At 39.5% G+C, this 22,940-nt stretch overlaps 1 protein-coding gene across 2 annotated transcripts in view; it reads left to right on the forward strand.

Moving 5' to 3' along the window:
* The first annotated feature begins 1,517 nt into the window (after window positions 1-1,517).
* The window catches only part of DCAF1 (DDB1 and CUL4 associated factor 1), a 45,992-nt gene continuing 24,569 nt past the window's right edge, over window positions 1,518-22,940 (forward strand). The window contains exons 1-11 of one of the 2 annotated variants that reach the window (XM_063291944.1): window positions 1,518-1,650; window positions 10,948-11,065; window positions 12,526-12,602; window positions 14,510-14,583; window positions 15,647-15,760; window positions 16,758-16,895; window positions 17,388-17,547; window positions 17,812-17,861; window positions 18,371-18,472; window positions 20,707-20,865; window positions 22,197-22,373. In XM_063291944.1, coding sequence (XP_063148014.1) covers window positions 10,956-11,065; window positions 12,526-12,602; window positions 14,510-14,583; window positions 15,647-15,760; window positions 16,758-16,895; window positions 17,388-17,547; window positions 17,812-17,861; window positions 18,371-18,472; window positions 20,707-20,865; window positions 22,197-22,373 — 1,161 coding nt within the window. In that variant the 5' untranslated portion in view covers window positions 1,518-1,650; window positions 10,948-10,955. Of the gene's footprint in view, window positions 1,651-10,947; window positions 11,066-12,525; window positions 12,603-14,509; window positions 14,584-15,646; window positions 15,761-16,757; window positions 16,896-17,387; window positions 17,862-18,370; window positions 18,473-20,706; window positions 20,866-22,196; window positions 22,374-22,940 lie in introns of both variants that reach the window. The other variant, XM_063291943.1, reaches the window with a different exon arrangement.

Consider the following 22,940-nt stretch of genomic DNA (forward strand, 5'->3'; position numbering starts at 1 on the left):
GTATGGAATGGGGGAACAGACTAGTGAACTCTATACTATGCTATACAAACAAGTAAGCAATTTCTTGATTCGTGTTTCACATAACATACCTATGTAATGTTTAAAGCAACTCAGGATTGTAGTGATAAGGGAAGAGGGTGATGGTGATTCTAAAGCTGAGAGATAGAAAGGCTTACCTGAATGAGTGATACAATCTTTGATCTACGGCACTGAAGATACACTGGCCATTTTGTTTATTACTCCAGTTCTAAAGGATGTTGGCTTTGTTTCTTAACAATGATACACAATTTTATATACATCTGCTTGGAAGGTTTTATTACAGCTCAGTACTATGTAGAGTACAAGTTCTATTTAATCGTCACTGAATACCAAGGGATTTTTTCCATGCAAGAAGAGATAGGATTGGACTGCATAACAACAATGTCAAATGAAGCAACAAACTTCCTGATTGTGTGAAGTAATGCTAAAAAATCCACTGGGAAAATGATAGATTTTGGACAATTCTGCACTGTAACTTTTTACAAGATGAAAGCATGGCAATCTTCATTCCTTTTTGACTCCTCATTCTTTTGGAGCGCTAGGACTTTCAAATATAACACAGTGCAATGTTACTGCTATAACTATTTGTAAGAGTTATGAAACTGAAGAAATGGTGACTGAAATACAAGGTTGCAGCATAGACAGTTTATCAGGTATTTCAGCTGCTACTTTATAATACTGAACTCTTTCACCTCATGGGTTCCATATTCAGCCATCCTTCCACTGCCACCTTTAGGGACTTTACTCCCTCAGGCGTTTTTCATCCGTAGTAATATTGTATATCCTTTGTTCTTCTGCCAGGATGGTGCAATTTATTTACATAAGCAGCAGCATTTAGAGAGTGAATTCACTTTCTTGATGTAAGATAGAAGCCTGCATATTTTTACCAAGAAGTCAATCCAATCGAGATCAATGAGCTTTGCTTCTGTGTATGTTAGTTTGCAAAAGTAGACGAAGTAGTTTGTCTGCAGCAGATTCGTGTCACCTGCGCTGTCGGCATGATATTTGCTAACTGAAAAGTTTGCTTCGTTTTTTGCAGGTTGAGTTTCTCATTAAACTTGGATTTGATCGGTGTTCTGCTAAAGTTTGAACTGCCGTTATAGTAACACTCTTCAGCCTGTGCAAGTCCTTGTGATTTTGAAAATTATTTTTGATGCTTTCGAACATTTTAACAACAGGCTATCCTTTTGATTGCGAAACTGTGGGGAGCGTAGGCTCAATAAAAGAGCCATTTCGCGCTCTTTTTACGGCGTAGAGGAAGGCAGCGACCCCTACCGCGCAGGAAAACAGAAACGCTTTAGAAAGCGGAGACTACAATTCCCAAAGTCCTTTGCTGGAAGAAAAGAGGAGAAAACGGATCGCGGAGAGTGTGCGCACGCGCACTTCCCGGACTACATTTCCCTGCGGCCTGTGCGCATGTCGCCTAATGTGTCTCTCGCTCTGGGTCGAGGAGCGCGTAGGGGTGGGGGAGGGCGACGAGGCTCTGCCGCGGTGACGAGCAAAGTGTGTGCCCGCCATAGTGCTAGCAGCCGCCGGGCCGCGGTGCGTGGGGCCGGGAGGAGGCCGAGAGGGTAGCAGCGGCGGCGGCGGCGGCGGCTGGAGTGAGGACAGGTACGTACAAGCTCAGCGAAGGGAGAAGCAGGCCGGCAAGCCGGGGCTGGTGACAGGCGCAGGCCGGGATCGCCTTGCGGAGCCCTCCGGGTTTGGCGGAGGCTGTTCTTAAGCCGAGCGGGGCTTCCATGTGTTTCCAGGTGCCCCTTACTAGTCGCGGGACGGGGACGAAGGCGGGCTGGAGAAGGGAAGGAGTGGAGTACCTGGCCCGTCCCCACTATTGGAACAAGGCTGGGAAAACGCTGGTGATTAGCCCGCTTCCTCCTCTTGCTTGATACTCCTGATCGGTAGAAAGAAAAGAGTTTGCGCCTGCTTGCAGGCGAGTGAGAAATGCATAGCATAAACTATGGATGCAGTCCTGTGAGGAAGCCCCATTTGACCCACAAGGGAGTTGGTTCTGAATGAGGACAGCTCTGTTGAAGTCGAAGCGTTCACCTTGGATACTCCTGTAATCATCCCTACGTGGGGGAAAGGCTTAAGGCCAACACACTTTGAAAAGCAGGTAGTAGTTTTTCCTTCCTCTTGCTTGGCCAGCTTGAACCCAGCTTAGTTTTGTCTGTTTTACCCTCTCATTTTCCTTTTCTTTGGTCCTTAGCTGTCAGCCCTGAGAATTAGGAGGAGTGGTGCTGCTTGGTGGCTTTTCTGTAAAATTTCCAGAAAGATTTTGCCTATCATAAGGTTCCCCCCCCCCATGATTGTTCTCTGTGCTTGAACGTAATTTGAGTTAGGCTATAGCCTCAGACTTTTTATCAGATATCAGAATTTAGTCCTGAACGAAAAAATACACTAAAAAATAGCATGTGCAAAATTTATTTTTCTTTTTAAAGAATAGCCACCTGCAGCCATCCCTTCCTGTGTATTAGATGTATGAGGAGAGGAATTCAAAACAGCCCTAATAGATTGTGCAGACTGATATTGGGGAGGCCCCACGTCCTAGACCCTATGGTTTCTTTGGTCAAAAATACATGTGATAGTTCTTCCTAGAAATAGAGTGATTTATTTCTTGTGTTCCTTTCAATATCATGGACAGGATTAGTGTGTATGGAGAAAAGGCTTATATACTGCCAAGATTGCTGAGACAGTGGAATGAATTGCAGCCCTCTGCCTTTGGGCCTCTTTTGCTGGAGGTCAGACCACTCAGTTCAGCCCCGTTTAGTTACTTATGATGTTGTACTCATAGGTTATTTGCCTTCCTGTTCTATAGGAATGAATAACAGTAATTTTGTTATCCAGAAGAAAGTGATGAATTATCCTGTTTTGGGCCAGAATTTTTGCCTAAATGCCAGCTTTACACTGCTGCTGCTAGTTCTGTGTCTGGGATTGCCCTTCTTTGGTGCAGTCCTTTTGGTTTTTTCCCCATGGCTCATTGGGAACTATTGAGAACTGTTGACAACAATCCCTGTCTGCTTAATACAAGAGAGCCAGTTTGGTCTAGCAGTTAATGCAACGGGCTAGAAACCAGGAATCTGTGAGTTCTAGTCCCTCCTTAGGCACGAAAGCCACCTGGGTGACCTTGGGCCAGTCCCTCTCCCTCAGCCCAACCCACCTCACAGGGTTGCTGTTGTGGGGAAAATAGGAGGAGGAAGGAGTATTAGGTATGTTTGCCACTTTGAGTTACTTATAAAAAATGACAAAGGTGAGATAAAAAATTAAAAAAATAAAATGCTTGTTGTTTTAGAGGAATGGATATAAAAAAATGTATAACTCCCTTACTCCAGCCTGTCAGTGGTAGCTGGGTCAGATGGTGTTGAGAGTTTTTTGGTTTTGTTTCCCCCAGTCAACTGAATGACACCTTCATACTATATTTATATTGTATTATATACAGACGATAATGGTAGGGACTAGGGACGCGGTGGCGCTGCGGGTTAAACCGCTGAGCTGCCGATCGGAAGGTCGGCGGTTCGAAACCGCGCGGCGGGGTGAGCTCCCGTTGTTAATCCCAGCTCCTGCTCACCTAGCAGTTCAAAAACATGCAAATGTGAGTAGATCAATAGGTACCGCTTCGGCGGGAAGGTAACGGTGTTCCGAGTCGTCATGCTGGCCACATGACCTGGAAGTGTCTATGACAACGGCGGCTCCAAGGCTTAGAAACGGAGATGAGCACCGCCCCCTAGAGTCGGATTCGACTGGACTTTACATCAAGGGAAACCTTTACCTTTACCTTATAATGGTAGGGTATAGAAATGAAATATCTTCTTCTATCCCCGCCCTTTCTTGTCCCAATTAAATTTGTCCTCTAAAGACAATTCTTCCTTTATAAGGAAAAATAAAATTGTAGCATTTACACTATTTTTCTCATCGGATCAATAGCTTTCTGGGAGAATGTGATTGGGGAATTGGGGAAATAGCATGACGGAAATGATTGTGAGTGGGAACCTGTATCCTATGGACCAGATTGATCCTAGAGTCTTTCCATCCATCCTCTAATATTTTTCCATTTGGCCTCTCGGCCTTTCCATATTTTCTGGCCAACTTATTGCCACCCAGCCATTCCTAGTAGGGAAGAGAAGATTTTGAACAAATGTCTTTAAAGAGATTCCAAGTAGGGCATTTTAGTGTTCCACTCTTTGATTAGACATTCGACCTCATGCATGTGGCTATCTGCATTTAGGCCTCTCGTATTCTCTGTTTCCCCTGCCTTCTGAATGACTACCCATTAGTTGTTTATTCCCTTACTGATATTGTGGTCTAATTTGATTTGCCCTAAATTAAAAAAGAAAAACAGGTCATAGGAGATGCCGATCACTTTCTCCTGTATTAAGTATACTTTGGTCTTCGGTGAGAACTATTGAAACCTAGTGTAGCCTTCATTTGTATGATTAGCCCTACGTTAAGTTTCTTGACCACAGTAGAATGTGACAAAGTGGAATGTTCTATACTACTTCCCATTGCATCCTGTGAAGTTGGCTACGTGGTTGTAATTATATATACAGGGATTTGAGGTAAAACACTAATATTATAATAAGGGTTGAAGAATCCATGGTTAAGTTAGGGGTTTCCTGATCACTGGCCTGTCACTGGACCATCCTGTAAGTGTTTGGAATTTTTCTTCAATAGACCTTTCAGATGCAAACAAAGTTACAGGCTTAGTCCTAACAGGTATGCATCTCACTACAGTGTCCTTGATTGGCAAATTCTTTGAGAAAAATGAGTTGAATTATTTTGCATACTTCTTGAAATAATACAACTTGAGTATGGGTGGTTTGCAGTTTCATCTTGTTGGGTCGCATAAGTGGAGCCTTGTGCAGTGCAGTGCTTTTGTATTGTGGCAATATTTTTAGAAGTGCTGTACCTTAGTGTTAAGTACCTTATTAGGTTTTCTTCTCTAATAAAGAATAACAACTTGTGGTTCTCTACTTCATTTAATACTGGCAAATGTATTGAATAAGGGAATTGACAAATAAACCCTGTTAGCTATGTAATACTTTGCATTGCATAGGATTGACATATAAATCTTAGGAATGGATACATATATTTGTGTGATGATTTTGTTGTACACTGCCTTTGCAACTGTTCTTGTTTGGTAAGATTTTTGGAAGAGTTATGCTTAGAAATAATCTGTATACAGTACTTTTTCAGCTACACCAGATTCTTTAATTACATACTGTGTAGCCAGTTAAATAATTTAACCAAACCTATAGGCCAATGTTATGTAGTAATTGGATTTACTTCCTCCCTTCAAAGCTTGTCACATATTTGAAATAAAGGATAATCAACCATGTTCTTGGAAAGAAGTTGACTGTTTCACTTGGAGGAGCAAATGACACTTTTGCAGAGACCGAAAGCAAATATTTATTATCGTTTATAACAAGGTTCATTATCTAGATCACCGTGTGTGTGTATATATTCCTTATTTTCTCTCCATGTTATTTAAGTGAACTAGGAATTCCCTTTTAAAACATCTTTTTAAAATGCTTTATGCATACTAATATTTTTAGAAGAAATGATAAGATGACTCATTTAACTTCTAGGCTGTTCCAGTGATCAAATCTTATAAATTAAAATTCCCTCCTCTTTTTCCTTGTGACGCATCATATATTTCTGAGCCCTGGTATGTTCTTACTGCTACATTTTATGTCTCTTCTACTTAGTAAGATGTGGTTGATGAAAAAAATAGCTACCAACTTGAGTCTTTTTGAAGGAGATTACAGACATTTGGGAATGCTAAAGCTATCAAAAGCTACAATGGATGTAAATTAGTTTCAATATCAGAGGCAATTTATGTCTCAGTAGCAGTTGCTGGGAAAGGGTATTGGTCTTGTATGTTACTCGATGGCTTTCCAGTGGCATCCGGTTAGCCACTGTGGAAACAGAATGATGGACTAGATCAGGGATTCTCAAATTTTGTGGTGCCACAATCCCCTAAAATGATAAATTTGTGTGAAGTTTCCCAATGAAAAAAGAGCTGCTCCTGAGTAGTGCTGAGTGCCAGCTGACAGTTTAGTATTGAATGGATTCCTTATTCCATTCTTTATTCCCTTTATATACTCAAAATTGGAGCCCTGCCAGAAGTTGGTTCCACTGCCAGCTTATCCAGGCAGAGAAAGACTGAGTTCTTACATGGCTTAGGGTGTGCTGGATGGAGCTTTTGGGTACCTGTTCCCAAAAGGTGGGATGTGGGTCACTTGACAGATGAGTGGATCCATCCAGGAAGGAGAGATAAATTTGAGAAGGACCAGATTGGAGAGAGAAACCTAGTTCCTGACAGAAACTAGCTTGGAAACTCCTGGAACAGAGTTGGCTGCTGTGTCAATAAAACAAGACTTCTGCTCTCAGACCAAATTCTGACTGTGATCCAGCTTTGCCTGCTGGTTGCAAAATTTGAGGGGGATCGCCAATCTCACTTTGGCTGGAAAAGCCAGCAACTGCATTATTAGCCTTCCTTTCCATCTGAGTACCAGGTTTCTCCAGCTGTTTAGCTGGAACAGGGTAATCTACCCAGATGGATTCTCAGAGGTCAGAGGGAAGTGGCAGCTCTATCTTTTGCAATCCTGGTCTTCCTGCCCTGCCATCTTACATCCTGCCCCTAGACATTCCTCAGCTCCACTGTTGCTGCTGACTTGGGCTCAGATCCCAGCATGCCTGCCTGTTTGCCCCCTCCTAGCCCTGCCACTTGTGTGCCCTTTGCTCTCTTCCATGGACCAGTTTCTCCCATGGTATTCCTGTCCATAGAGCTCTTGACCCCACTTTCAGGCCCTGGTGCTGCTACTGATCTTAGGTACAGATCTTCAGTGTGCCCACTTGTCTCCTCCCAGCTGTCCTGTCCACATCGCCTTGTGATCTGGCTTTGTGCCCTTCTCAGATCTACTTGTGATTTCCCAGGAGTTTACCCCCCAAGTTTGGGTATCTCTGGACTGGACAGAAGTTTGGTCTTTGCTTATGAAGTGAGGAACAATGTGCAAATGAGAAATTTAATATTTATAATTGAATGGTCCAGGTTATTTAATTCACTCATTGATGTAGTTTCTTATTTTAAAGTTGTTTTTCTTGCTAGGCTCTAGATAGGTGTGGGAAAAAATGGCCAGCTGGTTTTGTGACATGAATTTCAGCTACAAAATAAAATTTTTGTATTTTGTCTGATTTTAGGAAGTGTTGTTCCTCAGTATGTATCTACCTATTAAAATACTGATATCCCATCTTTTGGTTAAGTATTCAATCAGGCTAATAGTAATGTTATTCAAAAATGATACCATTAATACAATCCAAAGAAGAGCAGTACAAACACACATGGACCCAATATCACAGTGACTAATTGTAGATTTTTAAAGTCAGCCTAAATCAATCCAAAGTTTTTCTTCCAAAGCTTTGGCCATGTATCAGAAGAGGTTAGTGTGCAGACTGCTTTCAGAAGAAGGCATTTATAGCCTAAGTTTTATTCAGTCAAAATACCTGTCAGATGGGAAGGGTCTGCATGTGGTGGTGGGGGGGGCAGCAGAATAGGCTTGTAAAGAAAGAGGTGCTGCTTGAGACAATCTGGTCCCAGGCTGGTCAAGACTTTGAAGGCCAGTATTTTGAATTAGGCATAAGCAAACTGGTTATTAACGTGGTTGAAATAACTGTGACCTGAAGAATGGGATATGCATAGATGTAATTCTGGGAGATGTGTTCAGAGCACTCAGACTGCTGAAGTTCTCAACACTTTCCAAGGGCAGCACCACATTGAGTGCATTACAATAATCTAAATGTAAATTAAAAAAAGAATGACTAAGGCTAATTCTTACCTTTCCAAGAAGAAATGTAGTACTGTAGGTAGATCAGCAGGAGATTCTGGAAAGAACTCTGGCTACAGTCATTGTTTAGGTGGCTAGAAGTGGTGCTGGATCCAGAAACACCCTTAAATCGTGTAACGGATTCATAACTGGAGCTTCATACAAAACAAACTAAGTGCATACATGGTGTTCTGCCTCACCTATCTTGTTGTGGGATTATTCATTAGGGTAGGAATCATCTTGTAATGAACCATTTCTACAGTTAGTATCAGGTAATCATTGCTATGCTACAGTTTCCAAATATTCAGTAGCTAGCTAGATGATTGGTCAGCCATGAAGGATTGTAAGCATTAATTTCGTTGTGGAGCTGACCTGTAGTTGTATCGTTCTAATCTGTCCTAACAGCCAGAAATCACGCTGAGACGAGGAGTAGGTCTCTAGTGTTTATTACTGCTACATAAGACAGAAAATCCTAACAAACTGAAGAAGCGTGGGAAAAACCCAGACAGATAAACGCTGAAAGACAAGGCGGGTCTGATCTGTGTCTCTTTGAATGGCTGCTTAACTCCTCAGTACTACGCATGCGTTTTCCCCCCTGGATAGAGGCCCCCTCCTGCTCGCCATCAGTACTCATGACATAATCCCTTTGAGAAACTTTTCTGGCACAGTTATGAAAATATGCAATCTAATATAGGGATTTGTGTTTTATTTTTTAGTTGAAATGTACAGTGTGTAAAGCTTTAAAAGCCCGACATTCAAATTTCTTTGTAATAATTATTACATATATATTGAATCCTACTCAAGGCAACTCTTGAATAGGATTCTCATTCCATTCAGTGTACTACTTACTTATTTTGTTATAGCACTGACTTCCAAAGTCTTTTATCAATTTATAATAAAATATATAATTTGATTCATGCTCTGTGAGAAAAACCTTGAGCCAATGAGCAGAAGAATTTTCCCTGTTATATAATGTTCTGGAAACAGAAATTTCTGCACAGATGTCTGGTACCTCTCCAGCTTAACTTTGTTTATAAGAAATAAACCTCATTTGTTTTAAAGTGACTACTTACAGATAGGCCTTTTATTATTTCCTATGCTGAAAGCTGGGAAATTTGTGGGTGATTTGCATAGAATGATTTGTTTTTGGGTGATAATGAAACCAGGTCTAAATCCAAACACTTGCCCAGTGGGCCATGAGTTATGGTATGTTGTAAGGAGGGATCCTATTACATCAGCAAAAATTCCCTCCCTTTTGTCCCACTCGGAGGGCTCAAACCACAGTGTTCCCACTAATCTAAAAGAAGCTGCATCCAATCTATACTTAGTTTTATAGCTTGAATTATGTGTCCTTTCTGTTCCCAGTTTGTTCCCCTTGCTTAAGGTTTTGTGGATAAGAGCCTCAAAGATTTTGGTAATATTATTGACATTTTATATTAGTGTGTGTGAACATCTGAAATGGATAGGCATAGATGATCAGAACTGTTCATAAAAACTGTGGGGTTTTGTGACCCTGGTTGACCCCTCCCACCATGCTGCAGAATATGGTTTCCTGTCATTGGACAGGCAAAAGCTGCAATGTATACCATAAAAGAGACATACCATAGTTTAAAGAGGAAAAAAACCAGAAAATCCAGGCAGTGCTTATTTGTGACGAGAGCTTGCCCATTTTGCCTTATCATACTTACACTGGCCTTCTCCCAACTAAGTGTGACTTTCAGCCCCAAACAAAAGGCTCATCTCTGATTTGAATACCTGTATTGGATTTTTATAAGTTTTGCTAATAAAAACATAGGGAGGTCTGTTAAATTAATTACTCTTATGTTTACAACTTCCTCTGGTGGTATGGATCATATTTAACTCTATGGAGTGTAGATTTATTTTCACTATATGGATTGTAAGGTTTCCCTTGACGTAAAGTCCAGTCGTGTCCGACTCTAGGGGGCGGTGCTCATCTCCGTTTCTAAGCCTTAGAGCCGGCGTTGTCATAGACACTTCCGGGTCATGTGGCCAGCATGACGACACGGAACGCCGTTACCTTTCCGCCGAAGCGGTACCTATTGATCTACTCACATTTGCATGTTTTCAAACTGCTAGGTGAGCAGGAGCTGGGACGAGCAACGGGAGCTCACCCCGCCGCGCGGTTTCGAACCGCCGACCTTCCGATCGACAGCTCAGCGGTTTAACCCGCAGCACCACCGCGTCCCTTAAATCTATTAAATCTTAATCCTACTTTCTCATTTGATGAGGCAGAGACATTTTTTGAAAGCTAGTGATACCTTTGTTGTTCCTGGTGCCCATCTCTTGAAATACCTGTTTCAAGAATAAAACATTCAAAAAGGTAGAGCTTTCCCCCTAATCTGTGCAAATTGGCAAGCACTCCAGTGAATTTCTGTCTCATTCTCCTTCCTGTGTCAGGCAGAATATTTGTGCTCCCAGAGCAAAGATGTTTTGCTCGGTCCAGATAACTTTGGCTGAACATTTCCAATGATTGAAATCTCAAAAATCTTTTGTGCTGACAGAATTGAGGGTCAGGGCTTAGATTGAAAAGATAAAAAGAGCAAATAGCCCTTTGCTTTTGAGCTGAGGTGATGAAAGCCAGTGCAGTCTGTAAGTCAAAATTTTACAATCTGACACTTTAGGACTAGAGATCATGGCCCACAGAGACTTTTGAAAGTTGTAATTGATTGTAATTTTTAACACAGGAGAAGAGGAAATGATTACATATACTGTATGATTGGAGAGTAATCGTATTAACTACTTTTTATTTTAGTTAATGTAAAGGAAATTAAATACAATTTTTGTCTTGATTTCATCCTGAGTGGCATCTGATTTGGAAATGTTGTTATATGGTGTCAAATGCCTACTACAGAAGAGGAGGAACACTGTTTTAAAAATTTAACAAGCTGAAGATCTTTGTGATGAGTGCATGCAAAGATTTTAAAAATTGTATGCCTTAACTTCCCAATTTTCACTTGTTTTGTAAAAAGTATGTGGCTTCTGAAATTTAATGCTTTTTCTGGAAACAAGTGCAATAAGAATTGAGGATCTTTTCACATGATCTTAACTGCTTCTCTCTTCTGTTTAGAGTGAGTCATGACTTCATGTTCTGAGCTTGTAGATTCCAAGGCTGAGCTTACTGCTTTGCTAGAGCAGTGGGAAAAAGATCATGGCAGTGGACAAGACATGGTTCCTATTCTTACCCGGTGAGTGTGATTGTTCTGAAGTATAATTATATGGAATATACTATGTAAAGAACACTATTCAGAAGTAAATCTCAGTGGGACTTAATCCCAAGTAAATTTTTATAAAATTTGGCTTTTACGTTCTGTTTACTAAGCTTGTACAAATCATTTGATAAAGCAGGTAGATTTACTGATTATTTGGAAGTGTCTTCTCAACATGGAAATACATGACCTGAAGACCTCAGGAAGGCCTTGAAGCAACCCTACCAGATGGGTTGCATATATAGCCTAATATAGAAGCTTTGAGAAACAAGACAATCCAGTGTGAAAGTAATATCAGAAAAGCAAATGGACTAGTTTTCCTGCTCGTAGTAAATAGTAATTTCTGTGTTAGAAATATTTGCTAGCAAGTTCCCCTGTCCAAGATTTGGCAGTAAATGCTAGATCTCTGACACTTCACAGTTTAATTCATTTCCTTGATTAAGCATGGCAGAAGACTCATAGACTCAGCTTGTTTGGATGACAAATTGTATCATAAACAAGAATGAAGCCATACTTAAGGGTTGGTTACCCACTGCCAGTGAGAAGATGTAAATTATTCTTACAGCCTTAGGGTTTAAACATGTGGCTTCTTTCGTCCACTTTTCCAAATTAATGGAGACTTGGGGTAGTACTTGGAGGCCTTGAAGTGGAAAGTTTGTTGTTTCTTTACATGATGGCAGTCTCTGGCCTGAGAACTGCTCAAAGCCTCATAGTTCTTATCTTAGAAGTCCAATAAGTAGCAAAGCTGACACTATTAAACTGCTAATAATGTGGGGAAATTATGTAGTTCATGGACTTTTGGAGTATGCTTTTAAATAGATGAATAAATTAGGATAGTGCTTCCCCATGTTTTTTTTTTTTGCTGAAATGTTGTTAAATACAGGTAGTCCTCACTTAATGATGGTAACTGGGACTGGCAACTCTGTTGCTAAGTGATGTAGTCATAAAGTGCAACATCACTTGACCACGCCAACTTAACAGTGGCAATTCCAGCAGTCCCAGTGGCCGTCGTTAAGCAAATCCTGCATGGTCACAGCATCCTGCAGTCACATGATTGCCATTTGCAATTCCTGCTGACTTCCCCATTGACGCTGCTTGTCAGAAGCTGGCAGTGAAAGTCACAAATGGTGGTCACGTGACCACAGTACGCTGCGACTGTTGTAATTGTGAGCTGGTTGCCAAGTACCCGAATTGCAATCATGTGACCATAGGGATTCTGCGATGGCCGCAGATACAAGGACCCATTGTAAGTCCCCCTCGTTCAGCACCATCGTAACTTTGAATGGTCACTTCAGCGAGGACTTCCTGTAATGTCTTGATCACATGTAGTCCAATTGGAATCTTGGTTAGTCGTGGTTTTGTAATGTTAACAATTTAAATGTTAAAGAACAACTTTTTAAAACAGAAATTCAAGTGGCTTACGTTTTTTCTCTTTCTAGAATGTCAGAATTGATTGAAAAGGAGACAGAAGAGTATCGCAAACGAGATCCAGATCCATTTGATGATAGGCATCCTGGTAATCTGAGATGAAAGCACTTAACCTGTGTTCATACATCACCCTAAACCATGTTTTTTCTGAATCAATCAGAGTCCTGCAAAGGAGCAAAATAATCATAGTCTCCTGTGCAGTGCTTTTTTTTTCATATCTCTTTGAATTAACTAGAGGTTTGGTAGAGCTTAAAAACAAAGAGGGCTAAGCAAGGAAACCATAAATAAACCCTGGGCGCATTTCACACATTATTCTAACCCACAGTTGCAGAGAGTGAGTCAAGAACAAGCCATGGTGAATTAACCAATACTATTTGGACACCACATTAAGCCACAATTAAATGAGTCATATTGTCTTAGCATATATATGAACTTACCCGGTGTAACTGTTTTTTAAAGGGACAGAATAAAACCATGAATCTATAGCACCAGAGTATTTATCTGCTATTCTTGCGTTTCAGACTCATACCTCATAAGGCTTTTCAGAAATGTCCCTTGTATATACTTTATGAAAGCAAATAGGGTGCGGATTGTAGAACAACATTCTCTCTGGTTCTCCTGGATAAATGTTGATAATATAGCAATTAATTGACTCAGATGATAACTGCTTTCATTTCAAAGGCTAAAATTTTATTTATTTAATTAAAAGGTTTGTATGGCTGCCCATCTTAAAGCACAACTCTAGGCAGCGCACAACAACAACAAAACCACAGAACCATAAAAAACATAAAACCATAAAATAAAAATACAGTGTCTTGGTCATCCCCCTGGGATGCCCCAACAACTAGCCCTATCACCATCACTCTACTCCAGTACCTGGGTAAAAAGTCAGGTCTTGATGGCCTTCTGGAAGGCTAAAAGGGTGGGGGCCTGCCAGATCATTGGGGTGGGAGGTATTCCACAAGGCAGGGGCACCTATGGAAAAGGCACTTCCAAGGTCCCACTAGATGGCAGCATTTCAGGGAAGGGACCTGGAGCGTGCCTACCCTATCCAATCTGGTACAATGGGCAGATACTCTGAGGGAGAGGCAGTCCCGCAAATATTCTGGTCCCATTGTGGGTGATTCCACTAAATCAGCATAATAAAAATGCATGCAACTAAATTGCTTATTGGAGTTTCAGTAAATTTCCTTGCTGCCCAAACTTAAAGTAGTCCAAAGACGTATCTTTAAAGAAATTAAAAATGCATGGCTTTAAATGCCTTATGGGAGGCCTGGCATAAAAACGTAAAAGGCCTGCTCTTACAAAACAAATAGAAGACAGTTTTTCAACTAATTAAAATGTCCTCCTGTAACTTAAGATATAAACTGTGGTTGTATTATAATTTTTTCACGCACCAAAAAAATAACTGGTGCATACATACCAAATATTATTTAGTGAAACTTATAAAAGGTTCTTATCATGTGATAAATGTTAAATAAGCTTAGATGTATGACATGGGACTGTCTAGTTTAGAAAGCTGCCCAATTTCATATGATACTGGGCAGTGTGCAACATTAAAAAAGTGAGAAACAAGAAAAGAACAATATATGTTTTGGTATCAGTATTATTAAACTGATTACAAAACTATTTTAACATTCCCTTTTTTCTTGCATATACATACTGTACTTTTCATTAAGACAAGCACTCAAGAGTTACTGTCCAACAGATTAGGAGGCTGGTTTTAGTCAACCAAATAAGTTTATAAAACTGAAATATAATTATACAATTTTGCCAACACAAAGTTTCTACCTAAAGTCAATGCCAGTATTTAATTTCCATTGATTTGTGGGTGGAAACTTTTGAATTGGCAAGATAGTTAATTAATCATATTTAACTTCAGTTAACTAAAACATTGTTTTACATGTTGCTTATTTTGCTTTCTTTGCTTGCTTCTACTTAATTTTGCTAGTGAGTGTAGTCTATTAACGGATACTGTTATCTGTCTGTTTACAGGTCGAGCAGACCCAAAATGCATGCTTGGACATTTGCTGAGGATTCTTTTCAAGAATGATGATTTCATGAATGCAGTGGGTTTGCCCTTTGTCTTTATCTATAGATTTCTACATGGCAGCTAGTAGCTAGTAACTTTTTTATTACTTAATTTCTTTGCCTAGAGTAGAAGCACTAAGATGTTCATTTTGTTTTAGATTCATTCTCTGTTGAAATAGGAATGTAGTTTCCAAAAACTAGATAAAATTGGCCTGATTTATTCAAATCATGATGCAAACAGCATAAAAGAGGCTTTTCCTTGTTAACTCTCATCTGTCTGTCTGTCTATCAGAAGTGCCCTTTGCCTTCCTCTGTATTTTCCAGGAAATTGCAAATTAAATGTGGTTATTGAAATTGAAGTAGATTTCAGTAAACTGAAAAAATTTACATACAATGACAAATGGACTTAAATTCTAGTTTTGAAACTTGCATTTTGCTGAAAATATAAAGATTGATGGTTGAAGATTTCAGATGCTTGGATAGGTTACTATACTTAAAGATGTAGTATGTGCAGCAGAATCCTGTGCAGAAGTAGTCCAATTGATATAAGTGGACTTAAATTTTAAGTAAATGCTCATAGAATTGCATTGTAATTGTCTTCTGGTTCTATACTGTAAGGCCATCAGGACCTTTACAAGGCTGATAGAAGACTTGAATACCTAGTCAATTCCACTTTTTAAAAATTGATTAATTGCAATAAAGCATGATATAGATTTGAAAACTTTTTTCCATTAGTGGCTCTCTGCTCATGGATTATGTCTGATTTTTGCAAATTTCACTTTTTTCCACAATGCCATGTCACGAAACAACTTGCTCCAGAGAGTTAGGGATTCTATGGATGAAATGTTGTGTATGGGCGGGAAGGAATCTTTCAAAATCATTCCTTCCTTCCTTCCTTCCTTCCTTCCTTCCTTCCTTCCTTCCTTCCTTCCTTCCTTCCCTCCCTCCCTCCCTCCCTCCCTCCCTCCCTTCCTTCCTTCCTTCCTTCCTTTGGAGGCCTCTGCTGGACTGGTGTTCTTCCCATGAGTAGAAGGGCATTCAGATCTGATATGTAGTTTTTTCTTTCAGAAATAACCCAAAGAACTTTTCTTCTTCTCTTAGCTGGTAAATGCTTATGTCATGACAAGCAGAGAACCACCACTGAACACTGCTGCCTGCCGACTCCTATTGGACATTATGCCTGGGCTGGAAACTGCTGTTGTCTTTCAGGAGAAGGTATGCGATATAGGAAGATAGACCTAGAACCAACATGTTGCAGATCTTAGAAGGCTGCTCTCTTTCTGTTTTATGGGGTTGGTGAGAAGAATGAGTTCCTGGTAATCGAGAACTTTGCTTCTGGTATAGTTTATATTTCTTACAGTTATATTCTCTGAGAGCTGATATTTGCAGCGATCAAGACAGATAGAAAGTTGTTTATTAAATGGTATTGATATGCCAAGAGTTTACTCTGTGGGGCACTTTGTAATTGTTATGGCAGGGCTAGGGTTAATGTTTCAGTTGCTTTTCAGCTGTTACAGAATGACTGCCATCAGGCACAATATGTTACAGTATTCCTTTTTTATTTGTTTTTTTTTTCATGAAGGGAGGAACAGATAAGAGTGAATGGGTTATAGTGCATTACCATACTGATAATTCACATTGCAGTTCATACCATGACCAAGAATTTTTGGCTTTACATGACATCCAAATGCCATCAGTGTGCCTTCTGAGTGATCTGTAAATTTCCATGTTCACACACTTCCCAATGTACTTTGTAGTAGGTAGCCTGAACTGAATTATTTTTGCATTGGGTTTCTGAATTATATGCCAATGTGCAAAAGAACTATATATGCTTCAAGAATTCCTCTGCATAGCCAGAAGTTTCTTCATGCTTGATTGCAGCAATTTTGATGAAAAATTATGTTGCTGTCAAGTTAACAAGCGCCTTTTCCTTTTTAGTAGGAAGTTACTACTCTTACTGCGAAAAAATTCAAAGAAAACTGCAGCTAAAACAAATTCTGGTTATGCATTCATTAGTTTAAATTTTGATCATATCAACATCATCAACAATTTCATTTGCTTTTTGAACTTGATAAGCTACTTTTTGGAACAAAGCCCAATATAGGTTATGGTACTTGTATGTGAGTAGACTTTGTATAGAATGTAGGCTGTGAAGAGAAGAATTTAACCTGCCTAATTATACCTTTCTTGCCCCCTGACCCCCTTATTCTAGGAAGGCATTGTTGAGAATCTCTTCAAGTGGGCACGAGAAGCTGATCAGCCTTTAAGGACATACGCAACTGGGTTGCTTGGAGGTGCCATGGAGAATCAGGATATTGCTGCCAACTATAGAGATGAGAATTCCCAACTGGTAAACAGGAAATATCCATAACATATTGTAGACAAGTATTGAAAAGTGTGGTTGGAGCAGAAAGCCCTAAGCTTTTATTCGGTTCCTGAAGCATTGTTACAATGAATGTAATAAAATTGCAGCAATGTTGTATATTACAGTTATACTGTAATGTATTGCAAATTTTATAAATGTCCTCTTTTGTGAGTGGAGAAAACAGATTCGTATATCAGCATGTTTGGTTTTGCAAGAGAATTTTTCCATGCTTCCAGTTTCCTGTCTTTCCCCACAGTAATAAGATAGTAATAAGTGACCTTACTTAAGTTTGCAAGTCTATTATTTTTAAATATATAACATTTAAAATTAGCACCAGTTTTCTTGCTGCTCCTGTTTATATTGCCGTTTTGAAAAGTGAGTGGCATAATAAGTAATGGGTATGAGTTTCTTTAGGCAAACTGACTTCAGTTTAGTGGAACTGTGTTAAAACGATGCGTGTTCAACTTTTTATGCAAGGTGGCATTTGTACTTCAACGTTTGCGAGAGCTGCAAGTCATTGAAATGAACACAAAACATGAAAATAAGCGGCCCAGTCCTCGAAAGGTGCCATCAGACCCCTTACTGCCTCTAGATGAAGAAGCCGTGGACATGGATTACGGGGAGATGGCTGTGGATGGTGAGCAGGAGGAAGTTTCAGGGGACATGGAGATTTCATTTAACCTTGACTCGAATCACAAGACAAGTAGTCGGGTAAATTCTGCTGCAAAAAAATCAGGGAAGCAACATGAAAAAGAGAATTTCCGAAAAGCAAAACAAAAACTCGGTTTTTCTTCTGAACCAGAAAGGATGTTTGTTGAACTGTCTAATAGCAGCTGGTCTGAGATGTCTCCTTGGGTGATTGGCACAAATTATAACTTATACCCTTTGACCCCTGCCATAGAGCAAAGACTGATTCTGCAGTACCTGACTCCTCTAGGCGAGTATCAAGAGGTAGGTTTAAAAAAACAGAAGAAAACATGATAATTGAATTTCTTTTAGGAAGAAATTAAACTTTGTTATGGAGAATCATAATCTTTTCAAGGTATGTTTTTATACAAAGGCATTCTGCAAGGAACAAATAAAATCTTTGGAGCTGTTTGTCCAATTTATTGTCCTTTGTTATGTGCTTGTCTTAGGACAGGATGTTAATGTATAGATCATATTATAAAGACCCCTTAATAATAAAGAAAAATTAATATATATAAAGAATGCATTGTTTGAAAAGAAATACTGAAGTCATCTAATAGAAAATCATTCTTGTTTCTTTTCCCTGGCTACCTACCTGTCTTAATCTAAAAATATAAAGGAAGAAATGGTTAACTGAACAGTAAGAAATCACCCTCAAGGTTACTCAGCAGAAATCTTGATCAACCATACTTTGCATTTGTCTGCATTTAAATTTAGGAGAAAAAATATTCAGGATGCCCACTTAAACCTTTTTTGTACATTTCCCTCATCAGTTGCTGCCTATCTTCATGCAGCTTGGATCAAGAGATTTGATGATGTTCTATATTGACTTGAAACGGACCAATGACGTACTGCTTACTTTTGAAGCCCTAAAGGTATACGATAGCACTATGAACTGCTTGTTCACAGTGAAGGCATTGTGACCCAATATCTCTTATTTAATGAAGGATTTTGGTCTTGTACAACCTTCCCCAGTCTGGTGCCTTCCAAGGGTGTTGGATTCTTACCCTAGCCAAGCACTGCCATTGCTACATGGACTAGAGATTATGGGTATTGAAGTTCAGCATATCTGGAAGGCACCAACCTGGAGGAAATTGGACTTGTTCCTTCTGTATTGGTTTTATCTCCTTGATACATCAGCTCTGAATACTTTTTTCCTTTGAGGTTTTGAAATATCTACCCTCTGTTTCTGTTCTTTGCAAGATATAAATTTAAGAGCTATACAGTGCTTCAGATTACAGACAAAAAGGTGTGTTAGTGATATTGAGGATCACAGAGTGAAAGACTGGAGGTCCCAAAGTTCCTCTCTCAGAACCCGTCTTGGTCTTCTCACCTGGTCCCGCCTCCTGGTATGATTTGTCCTCTAGGGGGCGCTTCACTTGGGATCTACCCCATAATCCTGGTATGTGTGAGAGAGGGGGAGAGTTCTTTCACACTGTGCTGCATTTCTGGTACTGGTTGCCACTTCCTTGCCATGCAATATAGACGCATGGTGTCTGGAAGATTTGGCTTTTATTTTCCCCTTGGTAGATAAATCCGTCTGACAGAATATCACTGTAATAAAGCAGCTTGCAAATTAGTTTATGAAGGAAGTACTCTGGACAAACCACAGAATGCCCCTGATCTGCAGCAGATCATGAGCTCTCAAAATATTACAGATCACAGTGAGAGAGTTATTCCAGATAACAAGATTCTGAAGAAAAAAATATTCATGCACATTGCCTGAAATATGGATGTATGTTGGAATTAAACACCTGATTCCATAAATAATTCAGCAAGCTAAAGAATGAGACTTAGCACCACATAAAAAACATAAATAAAATGCTTTGCACAAATTCTTGACTACATATTTTACCTATTTCTATAATCCTGAAACAAATGGTCCTCTGCTTCAATGTTAGTGGACTCCTCCAGCTTCTTGAACATTACAAATATTTATCAGGAGCTTTGGGGGAGATGGGAATTTCTGTCCTTGACAAGCTTCTGTCCATGGACTTCTTACTTTTTTAGAAAGACCAAAACTTTTCTATACCCAGTAGAGAAAGGGGCTGTGGTATCTGACTCTGTGCATGACTAAGAGCCATTTCTTGCTTTGGGCACGTGAATTGGGAGTCTCTAGCCTGATGTCCGGCATGCAGGCCATATTCACAACAGGTGATGTGGAATGTAATTCAAAGAAAAAGTGCAGCTGCTTTAATAAGTTGCAGACAGGTGCTCCCTGAGTGTGCCTGTGCATTTTGTGCAATCTGTGCACAAAACAGATTGTGACTTTCATGTCTGAAGCGCTGTACGACCCTGCTCTTTTTTTCTTTCTGATTTGGTGGCCTGTCATCCAGAAGAAGTTCTGTAAATGGCCTAGCATTTAAAAGCAGATAAAAACCAGACTTAGTACTGGCTTTGCTGTGATTATGTAAATACTTCTCTTTTCTGTGTTTAAAATCCCTAATTTTCAGATTTTGTCATAAAAAGTGGGGGGCAGTTTACAGCAAAATCATTTTGTAGTGTTATGTTATTATTTTAATCTTGGAAGTGAGCCATTTTAATTAGGCCCAGAAAAGCTTCAAAACAGCCATTATGTGAATAACTCATAGCTGCAGACTCAGAGAAGAGACTCTCTCTGGGGCACCATAAGCCCATGAGAAAGGCCTCGAAAAATCTCTGTCCTAATGTTACACGTAGATATTGGTTCTCAACTGAAACTGCTTCACTTGCTGGAATTCTTGTATTACTACTGATTTCAGTTCAACCAACCTTCCTGAAGAGAGCTTTGTGAGATTTGTGCTTGGGAAAAACATTTTCAGTTCAGGTAGCTATCAGAAGACTGGCATATATTAATGTTCCAAATAAATATGTGTATTTAAATATGGACAATTATGTAATGGTTGTTTAGTTCTTGGAGACAGAACATTACCTATTTAAGCTTTACAAAAGCATTTGACTTGGAACCTGTTCTTACTTAAGTTACAGTTTTTCCTAAAGGGAGAAATGGAGGGAAATTTCATTCTTCACAGAGCACAAGGAAGAATATTTCGGCTGTAAAGGACAGCTTTGCTAGGTTGATTGTAATTGGCCCACTGACCTTTGACTGATTTTATGCATTTGTCTGCAGTATTTGGCATCTCTGCTGCTCCACAACAAGTTTGCAACAGAGTTTGTGGCTCATGGAGGAGTACAGAAGCTACTGGAGATTCCCCGCCCTTCTATGGCAGCCACAGGTGTTTCCATGTGTTTATACTATTTGTCTTACAACCAGGATGCCATGGAAAGGGTAAGAGCCCATCCTGCCATCAGAGGCTGCATGTTTGTAAAAGGGTTTGCATATTTCAAGTGGGGACTGGAGTACTCCAGGTATCCTGACCTTTCGGGAGTTCCAACGCATGTTTATATACTACTAAAACTCTTGTGTCTGCTTGTTTGTAACCTTTAACTAGGCAAAACTGCATCGTAGGCCAACAATTTTTGAACCAAGATACCTCAAATGGGCTAACTTAACAGAATGTGTCCCAAATCCAGGACCCATGACTCCCATGGAATTGAAATTCGGCAAATTTTATAAAACATTTTATGGCATAATACAAAATATCACAAAACATTTCCTGTGGTCAACTTTTGAGGTTTGACTGTGCTGTACAGTTCAGTATGGATGACATGGGCTATTTTCAAGGCAGATATTCATCTCCCTGCATTTTTAAGAATTTTTCCAGTGAAGGCAGTACATTAGAACTCTGCCATTGTTGAAGGCATTGAGGAATCTGGTAAGGAAATATCTCTGAAACAATGACCCAGTGGGTCACGGGTTGTCTAGTAAGTATTAAAAACGCACTTGTGTGATAACTCATGATGGGATAATAGTTACTAGTAAGATGCTGAAGTTGAGATCAGGTCATCAATAAAATACATCTGTATTAAAAGGTTAGTATGAGCGCTGTTGCTTGTATAGACTGTCCCATTAATTTCAGCAATTGGAGACACGTTATACATTTTTTAATTTGGCTTGACAGTCAGTGTGCCTGAGTCTCTGTACCACACTGGCTGAAGACAACAGTAGTAAGGCGCACACACATTCATGTCATATCACATGGATTTTATTTGCCTCTGTTTGAGCAAGATATATCCACTAGTTCTGAAGAAATCTGGGAAGGATTGCACAGCTTTTTATGGGTTTTTTGTTTTTGTTTTCATCAGAATTTTGTTGTGTGCTGTTTTGGTTTCAGTTGTTGGTTTCAACTGTTTACTTATCTTTCAAGCATAGGTACCCTGTGTTCATCTTAACCATTTATATTTATGTTTTGTAGTAGTGTTTTTATTGGAATTTGGATGTATTTACTCTGCATTTGTATCCTGAATATTCATTTTTCAAGGACTTTTTCAGTTCAAAGAATCCAAAAGATTTTAAGGTGTGTGTCATCTTTGTAATTGAAATTGAACAATGAATGCTATCCCTTTCATCACAGCATTTGCTGGAGGGTTTTTATTATTATTATATATAATAACATTATATATAATATTTTTATTATTATATAGTATATATTATTATTAATAACATACTATTCCCATTAATAGAAGTACAAACTATCACCATGTTTTCTTGTTCTGTAGGTATGCATGCATCCCCACGTGCTATCAGATGTTGTGAACTACACCTTATGGTTGATGGAATGCTCTCATGCCTCAGGCTGCTGCCATGCTACCATGTTCTTTTCTATTTGTTTCTCATTCCGTGCAGTTTTAGAGCTCTTTGATAGGCATGATGGCTTACGGCGCCTAGTTAACTTGGTAAGTGTTAAAGCAGTTGTGTTTTGCTGTTCTCAAGTACTTCATCAGAACTGCTGACTTCCTTTTTTGGGTGGTGAAGTTGAGTGCCGTTATGGGACTAGCCTTTCAGCTTGGCTCTGCTTTGTGTAAAACAGGACCTTAAGGTTGCCCAGGGTCCCTGAAAGTCTTGAATGGGGCTCTAAGAACCCTTCAAGGGTTGCCACCAAACAGTAATACAGTATTTAATATGCTAGACAGGGGAAATTATATGGGAAGTAATGCCAACTGTGTTTAATTAAATTTTAATTAGATTTTGTATCTCAATTTAACCACCCTGTTCTAAAAGGCAAATGTGGCCTTCTGTCAAAAAAGAAGTTACACATATTCCATCTAGATACTTTACGTAATACCTTGTAAAGTGAATGTTGAGTCCATACCTGCAAATGAGCATTTCGTGATTTTAGGAGAATTTCTTTTTGTGAGGTTGGTTATATGAAAATTTGAGCAAAACAACCAGCAAACTAAGAAGCAGGAGGGGTGTGTGTGGCTAAATGAACCTTTCAGCCAAAGTAAGGTTCAAAGTAAAGT

The sequence above is a fragment of the Candoia aspera genome, chromosome 2, assembly GCF_035149785.1.
Source record: "Candoia aspera isolate rCanAsp1 chromosome 2, rCanAsp1.hap2, whole genome shotgun sequence".
Classification (NCBI taxonomy): Eukaryota; Metazoa; Chordata; class Lepidosauria; order Squamata; family Boidae; genus Candoia; species Candoia aspera.